General features: G+C 32.6%; 1 protein-coding gene across 1 annotated transcript in view; it reads right to left on the bottom strand.

Moving 5' to 3' along the window:
• The window catches only part of Lrriq3 (leucine-rich repeats and IQ motif containing 3), an 86,734-nt gene that overhangs the window by 18,120 nt on the left and 46,779 nt on the right, over positions 1–21,835 (bottom strand). The window contains exon 6 of the mRNA XM_013016837.1: positions 2,519–2,648. Coding sequence (XP_012872291.1) covers positions 2,519–2,648 — 130 coding nt within the window. The remainder of the gene's footprint in view (positions 1–2,518; positions 2,649–21,835) is intronic.

The raw sequence follows: 21,835 nt of genomic DNA on the forward strand, positions 1-21,835 counted from the left end.
TTACTCGAGGTTAATTTTGAGGGATATTATGTGATCCTGTTTATCAAATAATTTGGTTTATTTGGCAGGACTTCAAAGGCCCATGGAACCTTTAAAAATCTAAATAATGATGCTAAGTAAAATGAACCCCAAGATAGGGACACAAGAGGTTTTCTCTTTCTTGCTGTTGTTTTAAATGTATTTATAATGAACTATGTGAATTTTTGTATCTTTTACATGTTCTTCCCCGATGTTAAAACTCCTATTGTCACTGTATTTAATTCCAGTGCCCTGCATCTTGTTTATACATTTTTCTAATTTGGGGAGGGGAAGGGAAATAACAAAATGCTGAAATAAGGATACAGGTTGACCCATTGTAACAATGAAATGTACAAGACACTATGTTGATAACGAATACAACTTTGGGGTAGGGAGGGAGGAGTTGGGGAGGCAGGGAGGAAAAGGATGGTAGGGGAAAAACAAAGGAGGAGGTAACAATGATTGATAGGAAATGTCCTCATTACCTTACTCATGTAACTGTAACCCCTCTGATACAGTATCATTACAATAAAAATATATACTAAAAAATCTAAATAAAATTGGTTGTATTTACCTGCACAATTTTAGAAATCGGGAGAGGTTTGTGTTTTTTATCATACTTGGAATATTTTTTTTAGATTTGCATTTGTGAACAAGGAAGGAAATCTGAAGACTTGGTGCTTCAAGAGGAAAAGTGTCTAGAGAACAGGTACTATGAGGGAAGCTCCATATCGTGAGGCCATAATTGCTCACATCCATCATCTGATAAATGCCCTTCTCTCACCTACTTGGAACTAGCTGCCTATTTTCAGACTATTCCATTTTGGAAAGTGTTGGCTCATAGCCATGCACTCAAATTCTGTTTACCTTATAAGAGAACAATAGTTGCCAGACCAACAATATCTACTAGACTGTTTCTCTGTTTTACTCTTTTTAATTAGTTTACTTCATGGTTATTTATAGAGGTGATATACAGAGAGATTAAATGACATATTTAGCCATCTGCATATTGTAAGCAATTTTTTTGGGGGGGGTCCAGTCATGGGGCCTGAACTCTGGGCCTGGGCACTGTCCCTCAGCTCTTCAGCTCAAGGCTAGTGCTCTACAACTTGAGCCACAGCGCCACTTCCGGCTTTTTTCTTTTTGCTTATGTGGTGCTGAGGAATCGAACCCAGAGCTTCAAGCATGCAAGGCAAGCGATCTATCACTGAGCCACCTTCCCAGCCCCCCATCTGCATATTGTAAGCTTAATGGTATCCAAGGTTAATTTGGGCTACAAAAGTTATATTACACAAATATTCTTATGCTAGTGTTCTTTTATATTTTGCATATAATCAATTTAAAAATTATAAATACAGTAAAAAATAAAGAAAATGCTTTTGCATCATAATTTAGGATTTTATCATTCAAAAGATCAATTTGTTTCTGGTTCTTGCAATTAATATGCCTATAGATTCTAGAACTCCATAAAATAGAACTTCATAAATATTGGCAAGATTTTTAAAATTAGTGCATCCAACCCAGTGCTGTGCCTCACACTTATAATCCTAGTTACTCAGGAGTCAGAAATCTGAGGATTGCAGTTCAAAGCCAGCTTTGATAGAAAAGTCTTAGTGAGACTCATCTCCAATAAACTACTTAAAAAAAAAAAGCCAGAAGTGGCACTGTGGTTCAAGTTAGGGCTCTAACCTTGAGCACAAAGAAGCTCAGGGACAGCTCCCAGGCCCTGAGTTCAAGCCCCATGACTGGAGAAAAAAAAAATTAATGCTTCCATTCACACTTAACCTTCTCCAAAAGGTTTCCTATCTTTTTCATTATTGAATTTGCTCTTATAAAGGTCACCATTGGCTTTCACATTCCAGCTTCAATAAATACTATCTTCTTTTCATATTTCAAAACTGTATAACTGGTATTTGACATGGACAAAAATTAAATTACTTTAATCAAAACACTTTTTAAAGGCAGATTACATTATAAATAATAAAATTAAAAAGAAAATGTTCTCCTTTCCTTAGACTTACCTGACTAGCTGGCAATATAGTATGGCTATTGGCAAATTCACCATATATATTATAAAGAGTTGAAGATTGTAATATGACTTTCATATTAAAAATATGATTAATTTAATGCTTCATATATTTCTGGAAATATGGATAAAGTTGAAGCCATACATAACAAAATTTTCTGGTTAGTAAAAGCCTTGCTAACATCAGTTTCCTCTAATTCCTGACTTTTGCCTCAATTAGAATTCTTGATATTCATAAGACAATCTCAACTTACATATCTACAAAATACTGCATAAGCTCTACACTTATTATCTCAAGTTTCAAAATATAGTTCATAAAATCTTGTACTTACAGCTCAAAATCAATATGCCCATGCTAACTTGAAACCCCCTTGTAGAACTATTTGAAGATTATTTATAAAATACAAAGAAACAAAATCAACACAACCAATCTTTCTAATTTATCTCATATAAATTAAAATGTATGTTACTAACCTTTTTGAACAAAATATCTTGACTGTTTTAATTTCTTGTCAATATCTTTTTGTTTTAATTCATATAAAAGAGGAAAAGTATGTTTTCTCTGTTCACTATAGTATTTTAAATCAATAGAAGAATCAATACTCTGTGAAAATAAAAGCAATGATACAATTTCATGTGTTTTAGACTTCTCAAAAACTTTTCACATGCTTGATACAGAATTATGATATATTTTAATTTTAAAACTCCCTAAAATAAAAACTATTAATTATATACCTTGGAAAATTCTCCAGAAGTGATGGAAGGAAACTGTTGACTTGTAGGTTGGTGTTATAAGACACAAGGTGGTGTTTACCAAAAGTCTGAAGGTATGTTTAGTATAAAGAAAGAGAGAGAAATACTGCTTCACAAGCACTAACAGGTTATAACACAGACAGAACAAAAGAAGGACCATAGTGTAAGAGGAAAGGGAAGCAGAAATGGAACCAGAATAGTTATAAGTCCATGGAGTATAAATGGGTCAGGTTTATGTGGGAGAAAAAACAAGTACAATATTGAAGTGGAGCTTCATGTGGAATAGGGGCAATGTCAAATGTCTGTATAATGTCTGTATCAGTGATGTTTCAATTATACTGTTATCTCCTTTTTTATTTCACAGTTCATCCAAGACCATCAGAAGTGTTTCCAGGTCATCAAGGACTCAGGATCATCATCTCTATCCATAAGGCTTCTATATTAAACATTTTATCATGAGTAAAGACAATTTCTATAGCTTCAAATACCATGTTTACACTTCAATTAGGACGATGGAAGAAAGAAAGAAAATCACAAAAAGGACATGTCATGTCTTAAGGAGGCTGCCTAGAAGATCTTTTAACTTCTGCTAAGATCTCTTTGGCCATCCATAGTTATTTAAGTAACTCCTTAGTTACTGAAAGGAGTGGGTGAATCTTTGTTGTTTTTTTTAAATAATATATGTGGTTACGTTGTTTTTAAACTTAATTTTATTGTCAAGGTTATGTACAAAGTTACACAATAAGGTAATAAGTAAATTTCTCCTTGAACCCCCCCCTCTCGATTTTTCTCCCATTTTCTCTCCTCCCAGCACCTCCTCAAGTTGTAAAGTTCATTTCCAACGTAGTGTCTTGTGAGTATCTCTGTTGCATTGGTTCACCATTTTGTCCTTTGTTTCCCTTCCCTTCTCCAAATCAGATAAATATATATACAAGACACAGGTACCAAAATAAAAATATGACAATAGGGAATAAACCAAAGGAAAAAATGAAAAAAGAAAGAATATCACACAGTACATTAGGAACAATTGCAACAAAGAAAAACCTATTGTTTCCGTACCTTGGAGTTCGTTTCAATTAGTATCATTTTATATGCTCCTATGTACATAGCTATTGAGCTATTGTGATCCTCTGCTAGGACTATTCTAGACATACTAATTATCAGAAATGAGAGAAACCCTGGGGCTTTGGGTCTGGCTACTTCACTTAATATGATTTTTCCAAGTCTTCCCATTTCTTTCAATTGAGTAATGTCATTCTTTCTCATAGAAGCATACTATATGAATGGGCACATGACTTACTCAAGTTTTCTTTATAGTTTAAGAAATACATATGTACATGTGTTCTAGTTCCCTATATTTGCAAGTTTTTTCCAAAGCCCTATATCACATGATGAAAATATATTTAATACCTAAATTTTCTAATTTTTAGATTCTAATATGATATCCCCAACTTAGTGATGAAAAACCATTTGTCTCTAACAGTGGTATGATGTTTTTGTCTCATAGTGGTATGATGTTTTACTGTTCAGTAGAAGCACTATTTTTTTTGCTCCTGGAATGAATCTAATTTTATTCTTCAGTGAAAAAAGAAATTCTTTCATTCACCAACTCATGTAAGTAAATTCTTTTCAACTTTATTTGACAAAAATCACTATTTGTCTTAGAAATATAAATAAGCTGAGTGTGTTTAGTTCATATATTCTCTTTATTTAGAATTTTTAAAAGATTATCAAGAATAGTTTATCATTTCAAAGAATGTTAACAAAATATGACATCATTTTAAGTACTGATGCTTTTATTTTCACTTAAATCCATTCCTGTTGAATAAATGTGGCAGGGTATATTAAATCCGCAACAGTTAACTACAGATGCCTTTTCAAACTCAAATTCTTCTATAAATCCTACACATTGAAGTACCATGCTCTTACCCCTTCCTTCTATAAAGACTGATCTATTTTGATCATTTCTTTCTTTCCAAACAATGCCATTCATTTCATTCTAAAAATCACCTCAAATTCCAGGTAAGTCACAGAAATGTACTCTGTTTTTTTCCTTCTATGTATCCTACCCATGAGAATACATTCTCAGTAATCTTGTTTCTACTAGTACTTTCTCCTTTACATTCCCCTCAAAAGAATAAGGAAACAAAAATGTATGTCTTTCAAATCTTAGACATCTAATCTACATTATGATTAATATTAATTTATAGAGTAGTGAAATTTCAAAGGCCAGATATTAAATGGGTAGCAGTAAATTCTTTCCTGAGATGTCTTTTCTTTAGTTCTTTCATTCATTCTTCTAAATGCTTTCACATGTCATTGTTCATCATCATTTAAAATAAACTTTTTCTTTGGTCATATAAAAGAAAAATCCATAACAAAAGATTCATATGTGATAGTGGAATAAATCTTTAGAAAAATGATAAGATGGTCTAAATAAACTGAGGTTTTCACAACCCATCAAGGTTAGGAAAATAGCTTTACTACTATGTAGAATTCAAGAAGTGAAAGATAATGAGTTCACTTTTTGATTGATCTTTGAAATCATATAAAAAGGAAAGTTGCTAAATTACTGGGAATAATTTAATAAGGACCCTGCTTTCAACACAAAGTATGTTTTATTATCTATACCATCTTAATCCTAATACTGATGATCAATAATTTTAAAAAAGTATTTTAAGGATCCTTGGCAGTACTTGACTAAGAAGCATTTCAAGTTTACAGCAAGCTAATTGCATCAGATACAATTTCATTTTTAACAGGGTCGAAATATTATTAGGTTCAATAGCAAGTGAATAATAAACCTGCATTCAGATGTTTTATAATTGTTTCATTACTTATATAATGACAACATGATAAGGGAGAGGATGGAAAGGCTTAGTGACCACATGTAAAACAGTAAAGATTATTAAAATGATGCCATCTTGAGTTGAAATTTCTAATGTCATGACTAATAGACTTTTTATAGCCTAATTTTGATCAATATTCATACTCATGATTTGAGTTATGCTATTAAAGAAATGTTTTATTTAGGAAATGGAAACACTTGGGAAAAAATCATATTAAGTAAAGTGAGCCAGACCCAAAGAAATATAGGTCCCATGGTTTCCCTCACTTACAGTAATTAGTATACCTTTAGGATAATTTTGTCAGATAAGCAGAAAAGCTCAAAAGCTATGTATATATGACCAAATAAGATGATGCTAAGTGAAATGAACCCCAATATATAGACACAAGAGATCTTTTTTGTTGCAGTTTTTAATGTACTATGTGATTTTTTTTTGTTTCCTTTGTATGTTCTTCCCCCTACGGTATACCCCTGTTGGCATCGTATTTGATTTTGGTACCCGGCATCTTGTATATACATTTGTCTAATTTGGGGAGGGGAAGGAGAATAAGAAAACAGGATGACCCATTTCAACGATGATACCTACAAGACAGTATACTGGAAATGAACTTTACAACTTAGGGGTGGAGGGAATGAGGAAGCTGGGAGAGGGGCAGGATAGTGGTTGAACAACAAGGGAGGTGATAACAATGCTCAACAAGAAATGTGCTCATTGCCTTACTCTGTACAGCATCTTTACAATAAAATATTTTTTTTAAAAAAAGAAACGCTTTGCCCATATCTCAGATGAGATGGAAAAGGAACACAATCCATTTTTACCAAAAACAAATCTAAATATTCCTTCAGATTAAAGCAAATTGGGCAAATTAAATAGATGACTTATTTAAAATATCACAGTTGAGGGAGAATTACTTGCGTGCATGGTATGATATTTTTAAATGACCGATAAAATTATTTTTTAATTTAAAGGTAAATTAGAAATCCATTGCAAGATATAACCCTAAATTGTGTTATCATTTCATCTAAAATAAGGAAATAAATTTCAGTGTATTCACTGAAAATACCATAAAAAACATATTCACCAAAAAACCATAGTTGGAGCACTGTCAAGTAGCACATTTTCAAATGCTTTACACAAAACATGAAAAGAAACCAGACTATATACTAAATCATTGTGATAGTAAGCCCTTATAAGTATGATCTAGAGAAGAAGAAAGGTAACAATGAGAGATTAAGTCTCCTTTTTCCTCCAATAACCATCTTCCTCATTCTGGTATATCATTCTCTTGTTCAAACAAGACAAAATTTAGAATTTTCTCCCTAATTTGTTTCCTGAAACTATATCTTACCTTGCATTAACAAAACTTTGAAACTGTAACTCCAAAATTTCAATTCTGTTCTTCTCCCCATTTCTAATGCTATTCCTTGAAAGTTTTAATCACTGATATTTCTCAAGCACTACTATCTCTTGTTAATATTTACAAGGTTCATTGGCTATTATAGGATAGATTTACATTGATCAACACATAAATTTGATCAGGTTTCTTCTTAGTTTTAAATGTTTTGATGTCTGGTAAATGTTCTAAGTCTTTACAATGAACTATAAATAGTCATGAAAATACAGTGACTGCCCATACAGTGAAACTCATCACATGATACTCTTAAGTTTGTTCACTATTTTCTTGCCATATTAGAATTACTCAGCCCCTTAAATAAGTCCTAAACCAGCTATTGCTCACTTGGGTCTTTGTGTATGCTATTCCTTCTCCTGTAGTTCTCTACTTTCTGTGTTTTGCTTTTCTATTACTTCATGCTTCAAGTCTTCACTGCAAATAACTCTTCAGACAAACCCACTCTTTCAACCTTATGTAAAATCATTTTCCTAGTTTTCTCTACTCATCACCCCATTTACTTTACCTGTAATGGTTATTCATTGTTGTGGATGGTCTCTGTCCTCAACAAACACCCAATAACTTTATTTCAGTGAATTGAGTGTGCCCATGAGAAATACAAAAAACTAGATGAGTAGAAGTTTAGAAACTATGATATAATATAATGTAAAATGGACCCCTATTCTTTGTAAAGAATCTAATCATGATAAATAACTACAACAGAAATTAGTTCACAAGTAAGGATGCTATGGCTGCAACATCTGTCATGTCACTGATCATCAGAGTTGACTTGGCTGATCTGGTTATGTAGACAGGAAAATCTCCTCTCCTTTAGTGCTCTATGAACCTCCCTCCCCAACTGTGTTTGGTAGCTTGAAAAGAATTGCCTTTCTTGATAAGGAGGACAGATTTACGGAAAGGAACTATGAGTATCTGTACTTCTCTGCTAGAACCTCCAGACAAAAAATTACAGCTTACATTTTATAGGGTTTTTTTAATTAAATTTACTGCATTTATTTCTGAATTGTTTTACCCCTTAAAGCTACTCCAAAGCTTTTAAATCAACAACACTTCATAACTATCACACTCCCTCTTCTATAATTTTAACATATACATCAACTTAGACTTTCAATTTTCTAAGATCACTTCTACTTTACCAATTTTTGGATTTGTCACATACATAAAAAATCACAGGCATATCTATCTGGTAGGAATAATTTAGTTTTTATATAAACACACATATCTTTACCCATTTTGTTTATTACAATAAGGCAAAGAACCAAAATAGTGATGAAAGAAATCTACTTAACATGAGGTAGAGTGAAGAAGATACAATACCAAATAAATAATCTATAAAATGAATAGAATTGGAAGAGCTATACATATCTTAATAAATATATCCAATCACAAGAAAAAATCTCAAGACATTATCAAAAATTGGAATAGATTAACTGAGGATTGATTGAGATCCTTATAATTGCCAGATTAAGTATTCATCAGTTTTTAGTTTATAAAAAAATCTAGCTTGGTAATTATACGAGGTAAATTTGTCCCTGAGAGATAATGATTTATTATGTTAAATTGAGAGGATGACAGTGGATCAACCTTATATCCTCTTTTACATTAAAAGAAAATGTTTTTATTGACTGATTCTCTCTCTTAAAATTAAGATATATTTTCAACCCATTATGATTTGTTTTCTAATTTATGCTGATTAGTGTTGCTTAAGATTATGATTCATTTTCACATTTTGTATTATTCAAATCACAGCCTTTAAAGGAAATTACAAAATTTTATCAAAGCAATTTAAGGAAGAACTGCTGCTTTGCTATTTCTATACTATCTACATTTCTATACTATCTACTATTCTATAATTAAATAAACATTTGCTGTGTCAACATTATATACTGTTCATTTCAGGGAGATTGCAGTGATTCAGCTATCTTTGAGGCAATATGAAAGGAGTTAGTATTGTTAGTTAGCTTTAAGTTTATTTGAGTATTATTAGTAAGCCTTGGCTGTAAAGAGTGACTCAAGACTAGTGACTTGGAAGCAGAATCTGTGGGAAAAAAGTTCAAGAACAGTCTGGGCATAAAAGATTCTGTCTCTATCAATGTTCAGTAAAATGGTGTGCACCTGTCATTTCCTGCCACATGGAAGGTCTACATAAGGAGGACTGGATCTTAAGTCAATGCATCATAAAATGACACCCTTAACTTAAAGACAACTAACTAATGCACAAGTGGTCACAGGAGGCATGACTCAAATGGTAGAGCAACTGCCTAAAAGCACAAAACCCCAATATAGTCAAGACCAACAAGTCAATTATGTAAACATACTTTTAAATGTTTATTTTACCTTTACATAGCTAAGATGGTAAAAGCTCAGGCAATTTGAGTCTTCAATTGATACCTGTTAGACCTTCTCTGGTTTCCTGGCTGTATTGTCTAAGAAATATGGCAACCTGGATGCTTTAAACACACCACAGAGTGTTCTGTGGAGGAATCTCTACCTGCAGAGACAACTGCATGATGCTTACTCTCAAAACAAAATTGGAGCTTTAAGTAGCACTCTTCTATCTGTAACTTTTTCAAAGAGCTCGCATATTAATTTTTAACATCACACCCTTTGGTGAATTCTAATAAATCATGTAGCCATTTCAACCTATGCTAAAGAAGAGAACATTTCCTCTGGTGGCCAAGTAGAAGGTTTGTAACTGCAAACAATAAGATTACAAACCTTGTCACACCCTCTTTCTATTAATATGTGTAGGAAGTCTGGCTCACATTCTCTTGGCTAGCCAAGAGACCCTCTTTTATTCCTATGTAGTATTGCAATATGGTTTTGCCCAATAAAAGAACTGTCTTGAATGGTCTTCTCTGCTTCTTTCTTGTCTTCTCTTTTTCCTTTGTTCATTTAGACAGAGTTATTTGCCTAGGCCAGCCTTTGACTACTGTACACTTCCTATGCCTCCCTGCGGTAAACCTCTGTAATTCAGGATGTATATCATGACATTCTGCTTTGTTGAAATGAAGTTCACACTAACTTTATGGTTATGCTGGCCTGATACACAAACAGGACAGTGGAATCCATATGGAAATGGTAGCCATCAGGAAATTTGCAGAGACAAAATCAAAGGTGAACAGTACCTCAATGGCAACACTGGCATCAAAACCAGAAGGCAGCCAAGAGCTTCGTTAAACTAGCCGGGCAGAAATTACAAAAATATAAACAATGCCTACAAGGGTTGAGAAGAGTTGAAGAAGAGATGTTATATAGTCCTGGTCACTTGTCAATAAATTGTTTTAGAATGCTACCAAGCATTAAGGGACAAGGGTCTCAAATGCCCTAGGCCTGAAAGCCATAACAGTTGCTACTGTCAAGGCCAAGGATCCCTAGGCCCATGTAGTAAAATACCAAACGTGGTAGAGATGGTGATCACAGCACCCAAGGCTTGAACAAGTTATAACACTAACAGGCACTGCTTGGTACCACTTAGTTCTGACTACTACTGCCATCCACTGCTGCTAGAAGCCAAGAATTTCAACTGCAGCCAAGGGCCAGAACTATTCATCATTAAAATCCACAGCAATAAGCTTCCAAGCTGAGTGTCTAGAGACAGTCTTCAGTTTTTAAAACCTGGAGCAATAGGTCCCTAACTCCCACAGCATGGGTCTGTAAGTTACTTGGTCTGTAAATCCGCCTAATGCCTTGGGCCAAGTAAATCTGCCCTAGAAAAACTTCTCTTGTCCTACCCACAATTCCCATCTATATAGAGCAAAAGTACTCCAGCCAATGATGGATAACATATTGAAAAGAGGCTTTGTTTCAAGGATCATCCAAGAAACCTCTCACGGATCATAATAACTCACCAGCTATATGCCATCTGATAGACATCCTGTTTAGTTTTCAATTTGTTATTTCAGGCCAACTCAGCTTTCTAGTTTCAATGTATTGATCTGAATACTTTAGATTATCCAGATAATACTCACAGGGGATAACTTTAAAAATATAATGCAAAGTAAAAATAGTTTTTCTTATTCATTTAAATAAAAACTGATACTTATACTGTTTTCACCTGTAATATTCATTAAATTCATCAGCAAAACCGTCAATGTAAGGAAAGTTAATATATCCATATATTTCAAATAAACATAATTATTCTCAAAGCTGTAAAATTGTGGGGTGGCACTTGGGCCTTAATTTTAAAAAGTAAGTGCCAGTTCAGAGAAGAAAAAGGCTTTAAATAAAGTTTTACAAGAAGCAGTTACTCTTTAAAACATTGCTTTTGAAGTTATTGACTTGAAAAATCACTACTACCTTGCATTTGATCTCAATTTTACTTTATTTTATAAAAGAATACTAGGAAGAATAATGTTACTAAGATAGGGAAAGAGAATTCACAAAGGATGACCTAGATAAACACAGGGGGTATTGATACATAAAGAAAATGTGACACTTTCTATCCAAGAAGTGGCCAGAGGAAAGGTATACACCCAATCTATTTTTCAAAAATATCCACTTTAAGAAGTTATGGGAAAAAGAAGAATCACAGAAAATTATGCTCTCTAATTTTCAGAACATTTAATGTCTAAAGTCCATTATTTTCTGAAGCAAATCTAGTATTTTGGAGTTTTCAATTGGACTCTAAGATGGGTTTATGCTTTACATAAGGATATCATCTCAATAAACTTACATCAGATCTCTACATAAATATGATTCTGAACTAAAACATGGCTGCATATTATTTATCTACTGGGATTCTGTAAATTGCAATCACTGACTCCAAGTGTGTAGACTGTAAGTTCTACATTCTCTGTGCAAATTTCTGTTCATATGTTCATCACAGCTCAATAAACTACAGAGTTACCATCACACCAGAAATATAAACCAAAATACTATTCATAGATAGTCACATTCCTGTGACTGGGAAAATTTCTTTAAAATTACTTGGAGGCAGAGAGAGAGAGCTAAGATTTCCTGGTGATATTTTCGAAACAGACCTGCCAAGTTGAACAGCTATACACAAACCAAACTACTTCATAGAACAAGTACTGCTAGGTGAAAGACTGTCATGCCTGAACTTAGCATCTCTCTCTCTCTCTCTGTCTCTGTCTCCTTCTCTCCCTCTCTCTCTCTCTCCCTCTCACTCACACACACACACACACACACACACACACACACACACACACACACACACACAGGAAAAGGCACGAGGGAAAGACTGGCCTAAATCATCCCTAAAAAAGCGAATATAAAAGATTAATGAAAAGATACATAAAGTTCTACACAAACCAAAAAATTAAAGATTGAAATGAAATCAGGGATAAAAAAGGATACATTATAATTGACACCACAGAAATTTGAAGAATTGTTGGCAATTTTTAGTAACAAATGTATGATGAAATAAAGATTATCCCAGAGAAATGAAAAAAATGTGTGTGTAATATATGTATATGTTTCAAAGTATCATATGTTTGCCTTAAATATGTACAGCTTTATCTTGTTTTTCTTCTAAGATATGCTGACTAAATCAGGGCCTGGGTGCTGTTTCTGAGCTGCCTCTGTTGAAAGCTAGTGATCTACCACTTGAACTACAATGCTACTTCTGGCCGTTTCTGAGTAGTTTTAGATCAGAATTTCATTGACTTTCCTGCCCTGGCTGGCTTCAACTATCATCCACAGGTCTCAGCCTCTGAAAAGGTTGGATTACAGACATGAATCATCATCAGTGCCCAGTTTAATTTTATCTTTTTGTGTAGCAGCTAAAAATAAATTCATATATATATATATATATATATATATATATATATGGACTTGGTGACTCACACATCTAATCAAAACTACTTAGCACATTGAGATGGGAAGAATGAAGTTTGAAAATAGACAGGATAACAATCCATGAGATTCTACCTCTAATTAACCAGAAAATGAAACTGGACTGGAAGCCTAGCTTAAATGGTAGAACACCAACCTCGCACAAAAAAAATTAAAATGAAAGTTCAAGACCAAGACAAAACCAACAAATGATCATTAGTAACTTTTTTCATTTTTAAGCTATTGAAATCAGCATTTCAGCATTATGCATACTTCATTAATTAAAAGTTTACATACAAGAAAATTAGTGCATTTTATTAGGTTTCCTTGTGAGTAATGTCAGCCAAACCCATATTTAGGAGGAATATCTTGAAAACTATTCAAGTAAATGCCAGAGCAATAGCATGTGACTCCACAGTCATGCTGACTCCAAGACATGCTGACTAAATTTATTGTGGAAATTTTCTACAATAATAGATGATAGTTAATATATAGATGAATCATCATAAAAGAAAAATCTTTGTCATTCAAGGCTTCATCCACTATTGAAATACACCGAAATTGCCAATTTTATTTACCTGAGGCAAATACAAATTAATTCTAAGTAATAGTAAAGAATGATCCTTTTATCGATTTCATTATCTTTTTTATAAGAATGCGATAGGCAGATTAAAAAGTTTTGCATTAGTAGTCTTTGCAAAGCATTTTATTTATGATGGTACATTCCATTTGATTTACATGGTGTTACTAATTTACTTGTGTGAAGAAGTAAATAATCTCATTAACATTTTAATGCACATTTCAATTTGTTAAATATGTTGCCTTGGATGAGTTACAAAGTGTATTTGTCTTTTCAATTTTACACTTATCTGTGTATACAGCTGATCTCCCTAGTGTCCAATCAGAGACAGGCTTTCATCCTGTTGTCCAAGGAGTGATGTGCACAATTCCTTTTGACACTGATGAAAGGTGACTACATACATCCAGCCTACTTCAGTGAAAATTGACCCATAACTTTTGTCTACCCTGAAGAAAAATACAGTGATAAGATTTAAAATGGAAAAAAATACAGTTCAAGTCTTCAGGTTTACCATTAAGTTATTGGTAAACTGTAAACCTTATATTTTGTCATGAAGACAGTGACCTCAAAATTTGTTTTAAATAAGTTATGAATTCTAATGATCATAGTTCTCTAAACAATAGCAATCTAAAATATGAATTTTAACATTTCAACTAGATTCAAAATTAAATTTCAAAACAGAAGCATGATTTTAAAATATTTTTCCATGCTTATTGTTCACTAACATTTTCCCTATGAAGTGAGTATATATACATATATATGTACATATATATACATATATAGTAGATGAGGAAAATATCTTTTTACATATATACAACTTTTTAAAACATGAAGATTGTTACTAAATTCTTAATGGTGTACATGTACTGGTATTTTCAAGAAATATCACTATCCTCAGTGCTGATGGGAAAATGACTTACAGAGATGAGTTCTTCTGATATCAAATATCCTACTTCTAATAGTAGTAAAAAAGCAACAAATGAACACATTCCACCAAACATTTTCATTTTATCCAGTAACCCGGAAAGATCTAGTACTCAATAACACAAACACATGCAATTTATTTTCACTCTGTTCATATTATCAGCTTATAGAATTCCCAGAAAAAAAGAGTTTTATTATAATGACTACAGTTTATAATACTAAACCTTTACCTTCTGTGTTCTCAAAGGGGGTTCTAAATTCCAGTGAAATAGAAAAGGTTAAAAACATTGTTTTTTTTTAATATAGTTGATAACATTATGTATTATTTTGTCTTGCCTTTAGTAAGTTCAACCTATCTTCTTTCAAGGAAGCCTTTATTCTTCCTACTCAATATAAAAGACCTTAATGATAAAGAGTGTCTACTAGGAGATATTTTCATAGCATAACAGTGAACTAATAATTTTTAAAAATATACTAAAATGAAATATAAGCTGTAACCCCTCAAAAATATTTTGTATTATGCTTTTCTAAAATGCAAGAGTATACCAAATAAATATTTCTTGAGTGCCTGCTATGTATGTTTCATTGTTCTAGATAAAAGGAGGCAAAATAAAATAAAATAAAAAATAACCTGCCATAAACCTACATATATTCTTCACGTCATTTACATAAAATAATTGCCTTAGAAGCAGATAGAGATATAAAGGGATAAATCTGAACAGTAACACTGCAGTTAAATTAGAGAAGCTAATTTTTATTAAAACAAAGAAAATCTATGTCCTGAATTACTTCTATCAAGATGCTGTCATAATGTTTCCCATATGTACAAATATTATATCTACAAAATAAAACAAAAGTAAATAAGGTAGAAAACAAGGAAGAGAAAATAAATTTAAAATAAGCATGACATAATCTAATTGAAAGAGTTTTAATAATTATATTTATAGTAAATAAAGTTGGCTTACTAAAATGACACAGGAATTCTTAAAACTTGAATGACATCATAAAAATAACAAATATTTACATACTAAGAATGCATAAGAACTTGATGTTATTATTAATTTTTAATAAATTAAATTTAAGCATAATTAATGATCAAAGGATATGTTATTAGTATATCCTTAAATTGTCCTGAAGCATAGGACAAAGAAGAAGCTAATATAAGATTAATTACTGTCTAGAGACAAACAGCTCAAAAGATAAGTATTTAAATTAAGCCATACAGTCTAATTTATAATTACAGGAAATGTTCTTTTAAATTATGAAGCCAATGACTCTTTACCATCTAAATGAAAACAAAAATGTTAGATTTGTTTCAACAGGCAATATATAATTCAGTCGGAAATATATTAATTTTTAATTATTACCTTAAAATATCAAAGAAAATATTGATCATAGTAGAATCTGAAAAGTTACATGACAATATTCAAGAACTATTTATGCTTTCTTGCTTAAACTACAATCTCACTGCTTTAGGGTCCAACCTCTCAGAATACCAAAACCCAACATTAGTTTGTATTTGTTGCATGTATTTTGTTTTGTTTTTTGTTTTTCATTCATGGTTCTTGAACTCAGGGCTTAGGCACTGTCCTTGAGCTTCTTTGTGCTCAAGGCTAGTGCTCTATTACTTGAACCAGTGTCACTTCCCACATACCTGATTAGTTATTGATTCTACTTGGCTTCAACTGTATTACATGTTGTACATAGTTATCTCTGGTTTCCCCTGCTATACATGAGAAAGAACAATTTACCTTTATCTCACTAATCAACCCTTTTTATTTGATTCTAGATTTCCTGTGCCCCATCCCCACCCTTTTCCATTTATATTTCCTTCTACTTTTCCCCTCTCTTTTTTTTTACTACTTTTCTCACTGAAACTATCACCTTTGAACTATTGTTCCTAGCACTTAATCTTGTCAAATACTATTTCATATTTCTCCGTCGCTCTATCTCATTTATATCCCCCTTATACACACTAGTGAACTTTCTTATGTATAACATTCTTATCACTGTTGTCTCATTATCTAATATTCCTCAACATCTAAATACTTACAGTAACTTTAGCTACTCAAATTAGCGTGCTAAATTTTTTTCTCTTTTGTTCCTGCTTCTGAAACCTCTATTAGTCAGCATCTCTATGTTTTTTCTAATTAGTTGATTGTTCTCCTTTTTCATTTTCAATTTTTTCCTCCCCCTTAATCATCATTGGTGCCTGCCCTGTGTTTATCTGTTGGGCATGTATTTTTTTTCTCCCAATTTCAACTTCAGAGTACTCCAGCTTAATACAATTTTAGGGAACTTTCCCCTATTCTGAGCACCTCACTCTAGTTTCCCATTAACTCCTCCTGCAAAGGCTCTCCTCATTTCTCTTCCTCTGACAGAACATACTAAATTATCCCAAAAGGAATTCCCCCTTGATATCTGAACTACATTAATCTGGTAAAAGAAGGACTCCTTGAAAACAAAGATATTTGGTTAGCCCTAAATTCATGTAAAACTGGAACAGGAGCAGTAACACTTCATGTTTTGAACCTAATTGTAACAAATGACAGTGGTTTATGATATACAAAAAATTTAAAAACAAGCTTTCCTAAAATAGAAAAAAATTTCCACAAAGATTCTAAAGAACAAAGACTGACTACCTATCAATTGGGACTTCCCTCTCAATACACATAACATCATCTAAACATCACCTCATCTTAATAAAGTTGCAAGGAAACACTAACTAAAAATATTCAAGACTCTAAAGGTGACACACTCTAAAACCAGATGTCTAAATTACAGCAAAAAATTACAAAATTCATAAACAAACAAGACAATATGTCACCCTCAAAAACCAACAATGATACAGGGACAGACTTAATTAAGAGTAAAAAAGAAAGGCCAAGCAATATACTCAGTAAAGGAATATTGAGTAATGGTTGATGAGATGGAAAATCAGATATTCAAAAACTTATAAAAACAATACCAAAAGCTAAACAAAACAAAGAAAGCTAAAATAATTATGTGTATTTTAAATTATACTGGCTGAAAGTTGGAAATTGAAAGTCTACTTAATTATTAACATATTATATAATAGAAAATTATTTGTAGTTCCCTTTCATTTGAAAAGAAATGTTAAGAATCTAGTAAGTATGTTGCTTGATAGGGTAATGTGTTCTTTACTCTGTAACTAAGAACATATAAAACCTCAGTTGATTTTGAGAATTCATTACATTCACATTACATCTGACAATGTACTTTAAATCAGTCAACTTTTATAAAATAAATATAAAACCATTCAATCAAAAACATAGATGGAAAGCATGAAGAGCTCAATAACTCTAGTACAAACATATTTTAAGGCGTAGGCAATAGATCAAAATAAATAAAAATATTGTATCCAAACAAGAGAAAGCAGAGGAATTACATCAAATGTACAAAAGATATTGACAAAACACTCAGAAGATAAAAAGGGACATACAAAAACTGAATAATTCTGTAATAAGATTAAATCTACATACAACAGGAATAGACAAAGGGGAAATAAAGTCATTGAGAACATACTTGAGAAAATAATAGCAGAAAACATCCCTAACCTTGAGAAAGATATTTTACCTATCTGATTAAGGCAGACAAAATCAGAGTAGAAACACTGTTAGACACATTATCTTGAAAACACTGGAGACACAAAATGAGGAATTATTATTGAAGGTAGGAAAAATAGAGAACTCACAATGATAAAACTATTACAATAATTGAAGAACAATTTTTTAGAACAAACTCAAAAGGCAAGACAAGCCTAGAAAGATGTAACTCGAGCTCTGATGTACAATTATCAAAGCAGACTAACTTACCCAGGGAAGTTATCATTCACAATTGATAGATAAACAAAAATCTTCCAGGTTTACTATTCTAGCACTGCAAATGATACTCAAGGGAATTCTAGCTTCAGAAGACAATCAAAAACACAGAAAAATATCAGTAAATAAACATTATTAAGAGGATTAGTTTAATAACAGAAAGAAGATAAAATCAAGCACCATAAAAACAACAAAATATCAGGAAATATGGTATACTTCAGAACAGTAATGTTAAACAGCAATTGCTCAACTCTCCAAAAAAAAAAAAAGATAAAGAACAGCAGCCTGGATAAAAAAATTAAAAAAAAAAAACAACAGGAGCCAACCTGTTGTGATCTTCAAAAAATACACCTTACTGTACAAGGATAACACAAATTCTGTGTGGAAGAATGGAAAAAGACTTCCCAAGCCAATAAATCATGCAAGGAGACAGGAATAGCCATACTGATATCTGATAAAATAGATTTCAGGCTAAAATCAGAAGAGACAAAGAATGCCACTTCATTTTAACAAAAGGAATAATTAATGACGAAGAAATTATGGTGGTCAAAATATATGTATCTAATACAAATACATTAAAGAAACAGTTGGATGCCAAAGACCTTTTATACTCCAACACAATAATAATGAGGTATTGTACCACCTATTCTCACCAAAAGACAGGTAAACTGAACAGATTAGCAAAGAAATTTCAGAATTAAGTGACATCATAACCCAAACAGATTAATAGACATCTATAGAGTATTTCCCCCAGTAACTACACAGTACATGCTCTTCTCAATAACTCATTGAAGCTTTTTCCAAAATAGATCATATATATAAATGTAAACAAAAAAAATTAAAACAATTCCCTATATTCTATCTGAACATGGAATTAAATTAGAATTCAACAGGAAAGATACTACAGAAAATTTTCAAGTGCATGAAGACTAACAGATTGCTGAGTTACAGCTAGATGACTGAAGAAGAAAAGGGAAAAGTAAAAACATTTCTGCAAACCAAGGAGAAAGAAAGTACATCTTACCAGAGTTCATAGCAGTAAGCACATACATAAACAAGAAGAAAAATTGCTCAAGGAAATAACCTCATGATGCAACTAAAATTAGGACCAAAAAACTCAAAAACTACTAGGTAGAAAGTAAAAATCAGGTCTAGCTGACTCCTTATAAAAATTAATAAGATTGACAAATACCCTAATAAATTTTACAAAGTAAAAGTGAGAGAAAAACACATATCTACAAAACTAGAGAAAAATAGTAAACAATGCAATAAATATCAAAGAAACCCAAATGATTATGAGGAATTCATTTAAAATATAAATAAATAAGTTGGAAAATCTAGAGGAAATGGGTACATTTTTTAGAAGTAGATGAGCTATGAAAGCTGAACCATGCAAATATAAATTGCTCAAACTGATTCATAAAAGCAATCAATCAAATAAGTAATGAAATCTCCAAAGAAGAAAAGTCTATGTTTTGATGGATTCACACCTGAATTCTGTGAGACCTTTAAAAAACAGCTAAAAATTGATAGCAAAGGATCATAACCAAATCAGCATTACACTCACCCCCAAACCAGGCACAGACCCAATTGAAAAAGAGAACTATCAACCAATCACTTCTATAAACTGATCACTTTAATGATCATAGAATCTCATTCACAGAATACTTTGCTGACCTAATTCTACAGTTAATCAAAAGCTCATTCACTATGATCAAGTGAGTTTCATCCTAAAGATGCAAGACTGGTTCAATATAGGTAAATCAATAAACATAACACATCACAGTAACACAATCAAGGACAAGCATCACTGTATTATCTCAATAAATGCAGGAAAAGCAAAATCCAACATCCTTTTATGATGAAAGTGTCTGGCGAAGTTAGGAATGGAAGAACATACCTCAACATAATAAAGGTTATCTACAACAAATATATAGCCAATATCATACTAAATAGAACTCCCGTGTTCGTGGATCTTCAGAATATTGTGCAAATGTTCATACTGCCAAAAGCAAGATACAAATTCAATTCAATAACAATCAAAATCCCAATGGCATCCTTCATTGAGGTAGAAAAAAGAATCAAAAAATCATTTGAAACAACAAAAACCCTGAATAGCCAAAGCAAAATAAAGCAATGCAATGATGTAGGTATTACAAATCCAGACCTCAAATTTTACTATAGAGCAATAATAATTTTAAAAACAAAACACCTATATATTTGCAACAACAACAACAAAAAATACAGGCTAGAAGAATAATAAAATAGACTGGAGGACGCAAAAATAACATATATATATATATATATATATATATATATTCAGTCATCTGATATTTGACAAAAAAACGTGTGTGTGTGTGTGTGTGAGAGAGAGAGAGAGAGAGTTGGAAAAGGACAGTCTTTTCAGCTGGGCACCAGAGGTTCACACCGCCAGTGGCTCAAGCCTGTAATCCTAGCTACTCAGCAGGCTGAGATCTGAGGATCGCTGTTAAAAGCCATCCCAGGCAGGAAAGTCCGTGAAAAAATCTTATCTCCAATAAACCACCAGAAAACCAGAAGTGGTGCTGTAGCTCAAGGGCTAGAGTGCTCTCCTTGAGCTGCAGAGCTGAGGGACAGCTTTTTCAACAAATGGTATTGAAAAATCAAAATATCCATATGTAGAAAACTGGGACCTACTCTGTCATTTTGCACTAATATCAACTCAAAAAAAATCAACATCAGATCTGAAGCTTTGAAACTATTACAGAAAGGAGTCACAAGAAATATTAGAACTTATTGACATAGGCAAGAACTTTCTGAGTAGAGGTCAAGGCTCAGCAAATTGAAGAGAGACTCAACAAATGCGATTGCATCAAACTAAAATGTTTCTGCACAGAGAAGGTCATAATTACTAAGCTAAAAAGGCAGCCTAGAGATTGGGGAAAAAATATTTACTAGTTACATATCTGACAAGAGCCTACTATCCATATCCAGAATATACAAACTCAATAAACTTAATCCTACCCCCCCCAAATTGATCACTCAATTAAAAAATGGACAAAGGAGCTCAATAGAGACTTCTCAGAAGATGAATAAGAATGTTTAGTAAACACAAAGAAATACTAATATCCTTGGCGAAAAACACAATGTAAATCAAAACAATGTGAAGATTTCACTTCACTCCAGTAAGATTAGCATTCACCAACAAATGCTGGCAGGGATACAGGGAAAAGGAAACTCTATTACACTGTTGGTGGAAACGTCAACTATTGCAACCTCTCTGAAGGCAGTTCTGAGTTTCTTCAAGAACACTAAACATAGCTGGGTGCTGGTGGCTCATGCCTGTATAATCCTAGCAACTCAGGAGGCTGAGATCTGAGGGTCGCATTTCAAAGCCAGCCCGGCAGGAAACTCCATGAGACTCTTATTTCCAATAAACTACTCAGAAAACCGGAAGTGGCTCCTTGGCTCAAGTGGTAGAGCGCTAGCCTTGAGCTGAAGAGCTAAGAAGGGATAGCGCTCAGAGCCAGAGTTCAAGTGCCATGACCGACAAAAACAAAACAAAACAAAAAAAACACTAAATACAGAGCTACCCTATCACCCAGCAAAACCACCATTAGCATCTATCCAGAATTTGTTTTTTCTTTTTCAATCCTA

This window comes from Dipodomys ordii, unplaced genomic scaffold (assembly GCF_000151885.1).
Source record: "Dipodomys ordii isolate 6190 unplaced genomic scaffold, Dord_2.0 Scaffold33, whole genome shotgun sequence".
In the NCBI taxonomy this organism is placed as follows: Eukaryota; Metazoa; Chordata; class Mammalia; order Rodentia; family Heteromyidae; genus Dipodomys; species Dipodomys ordii.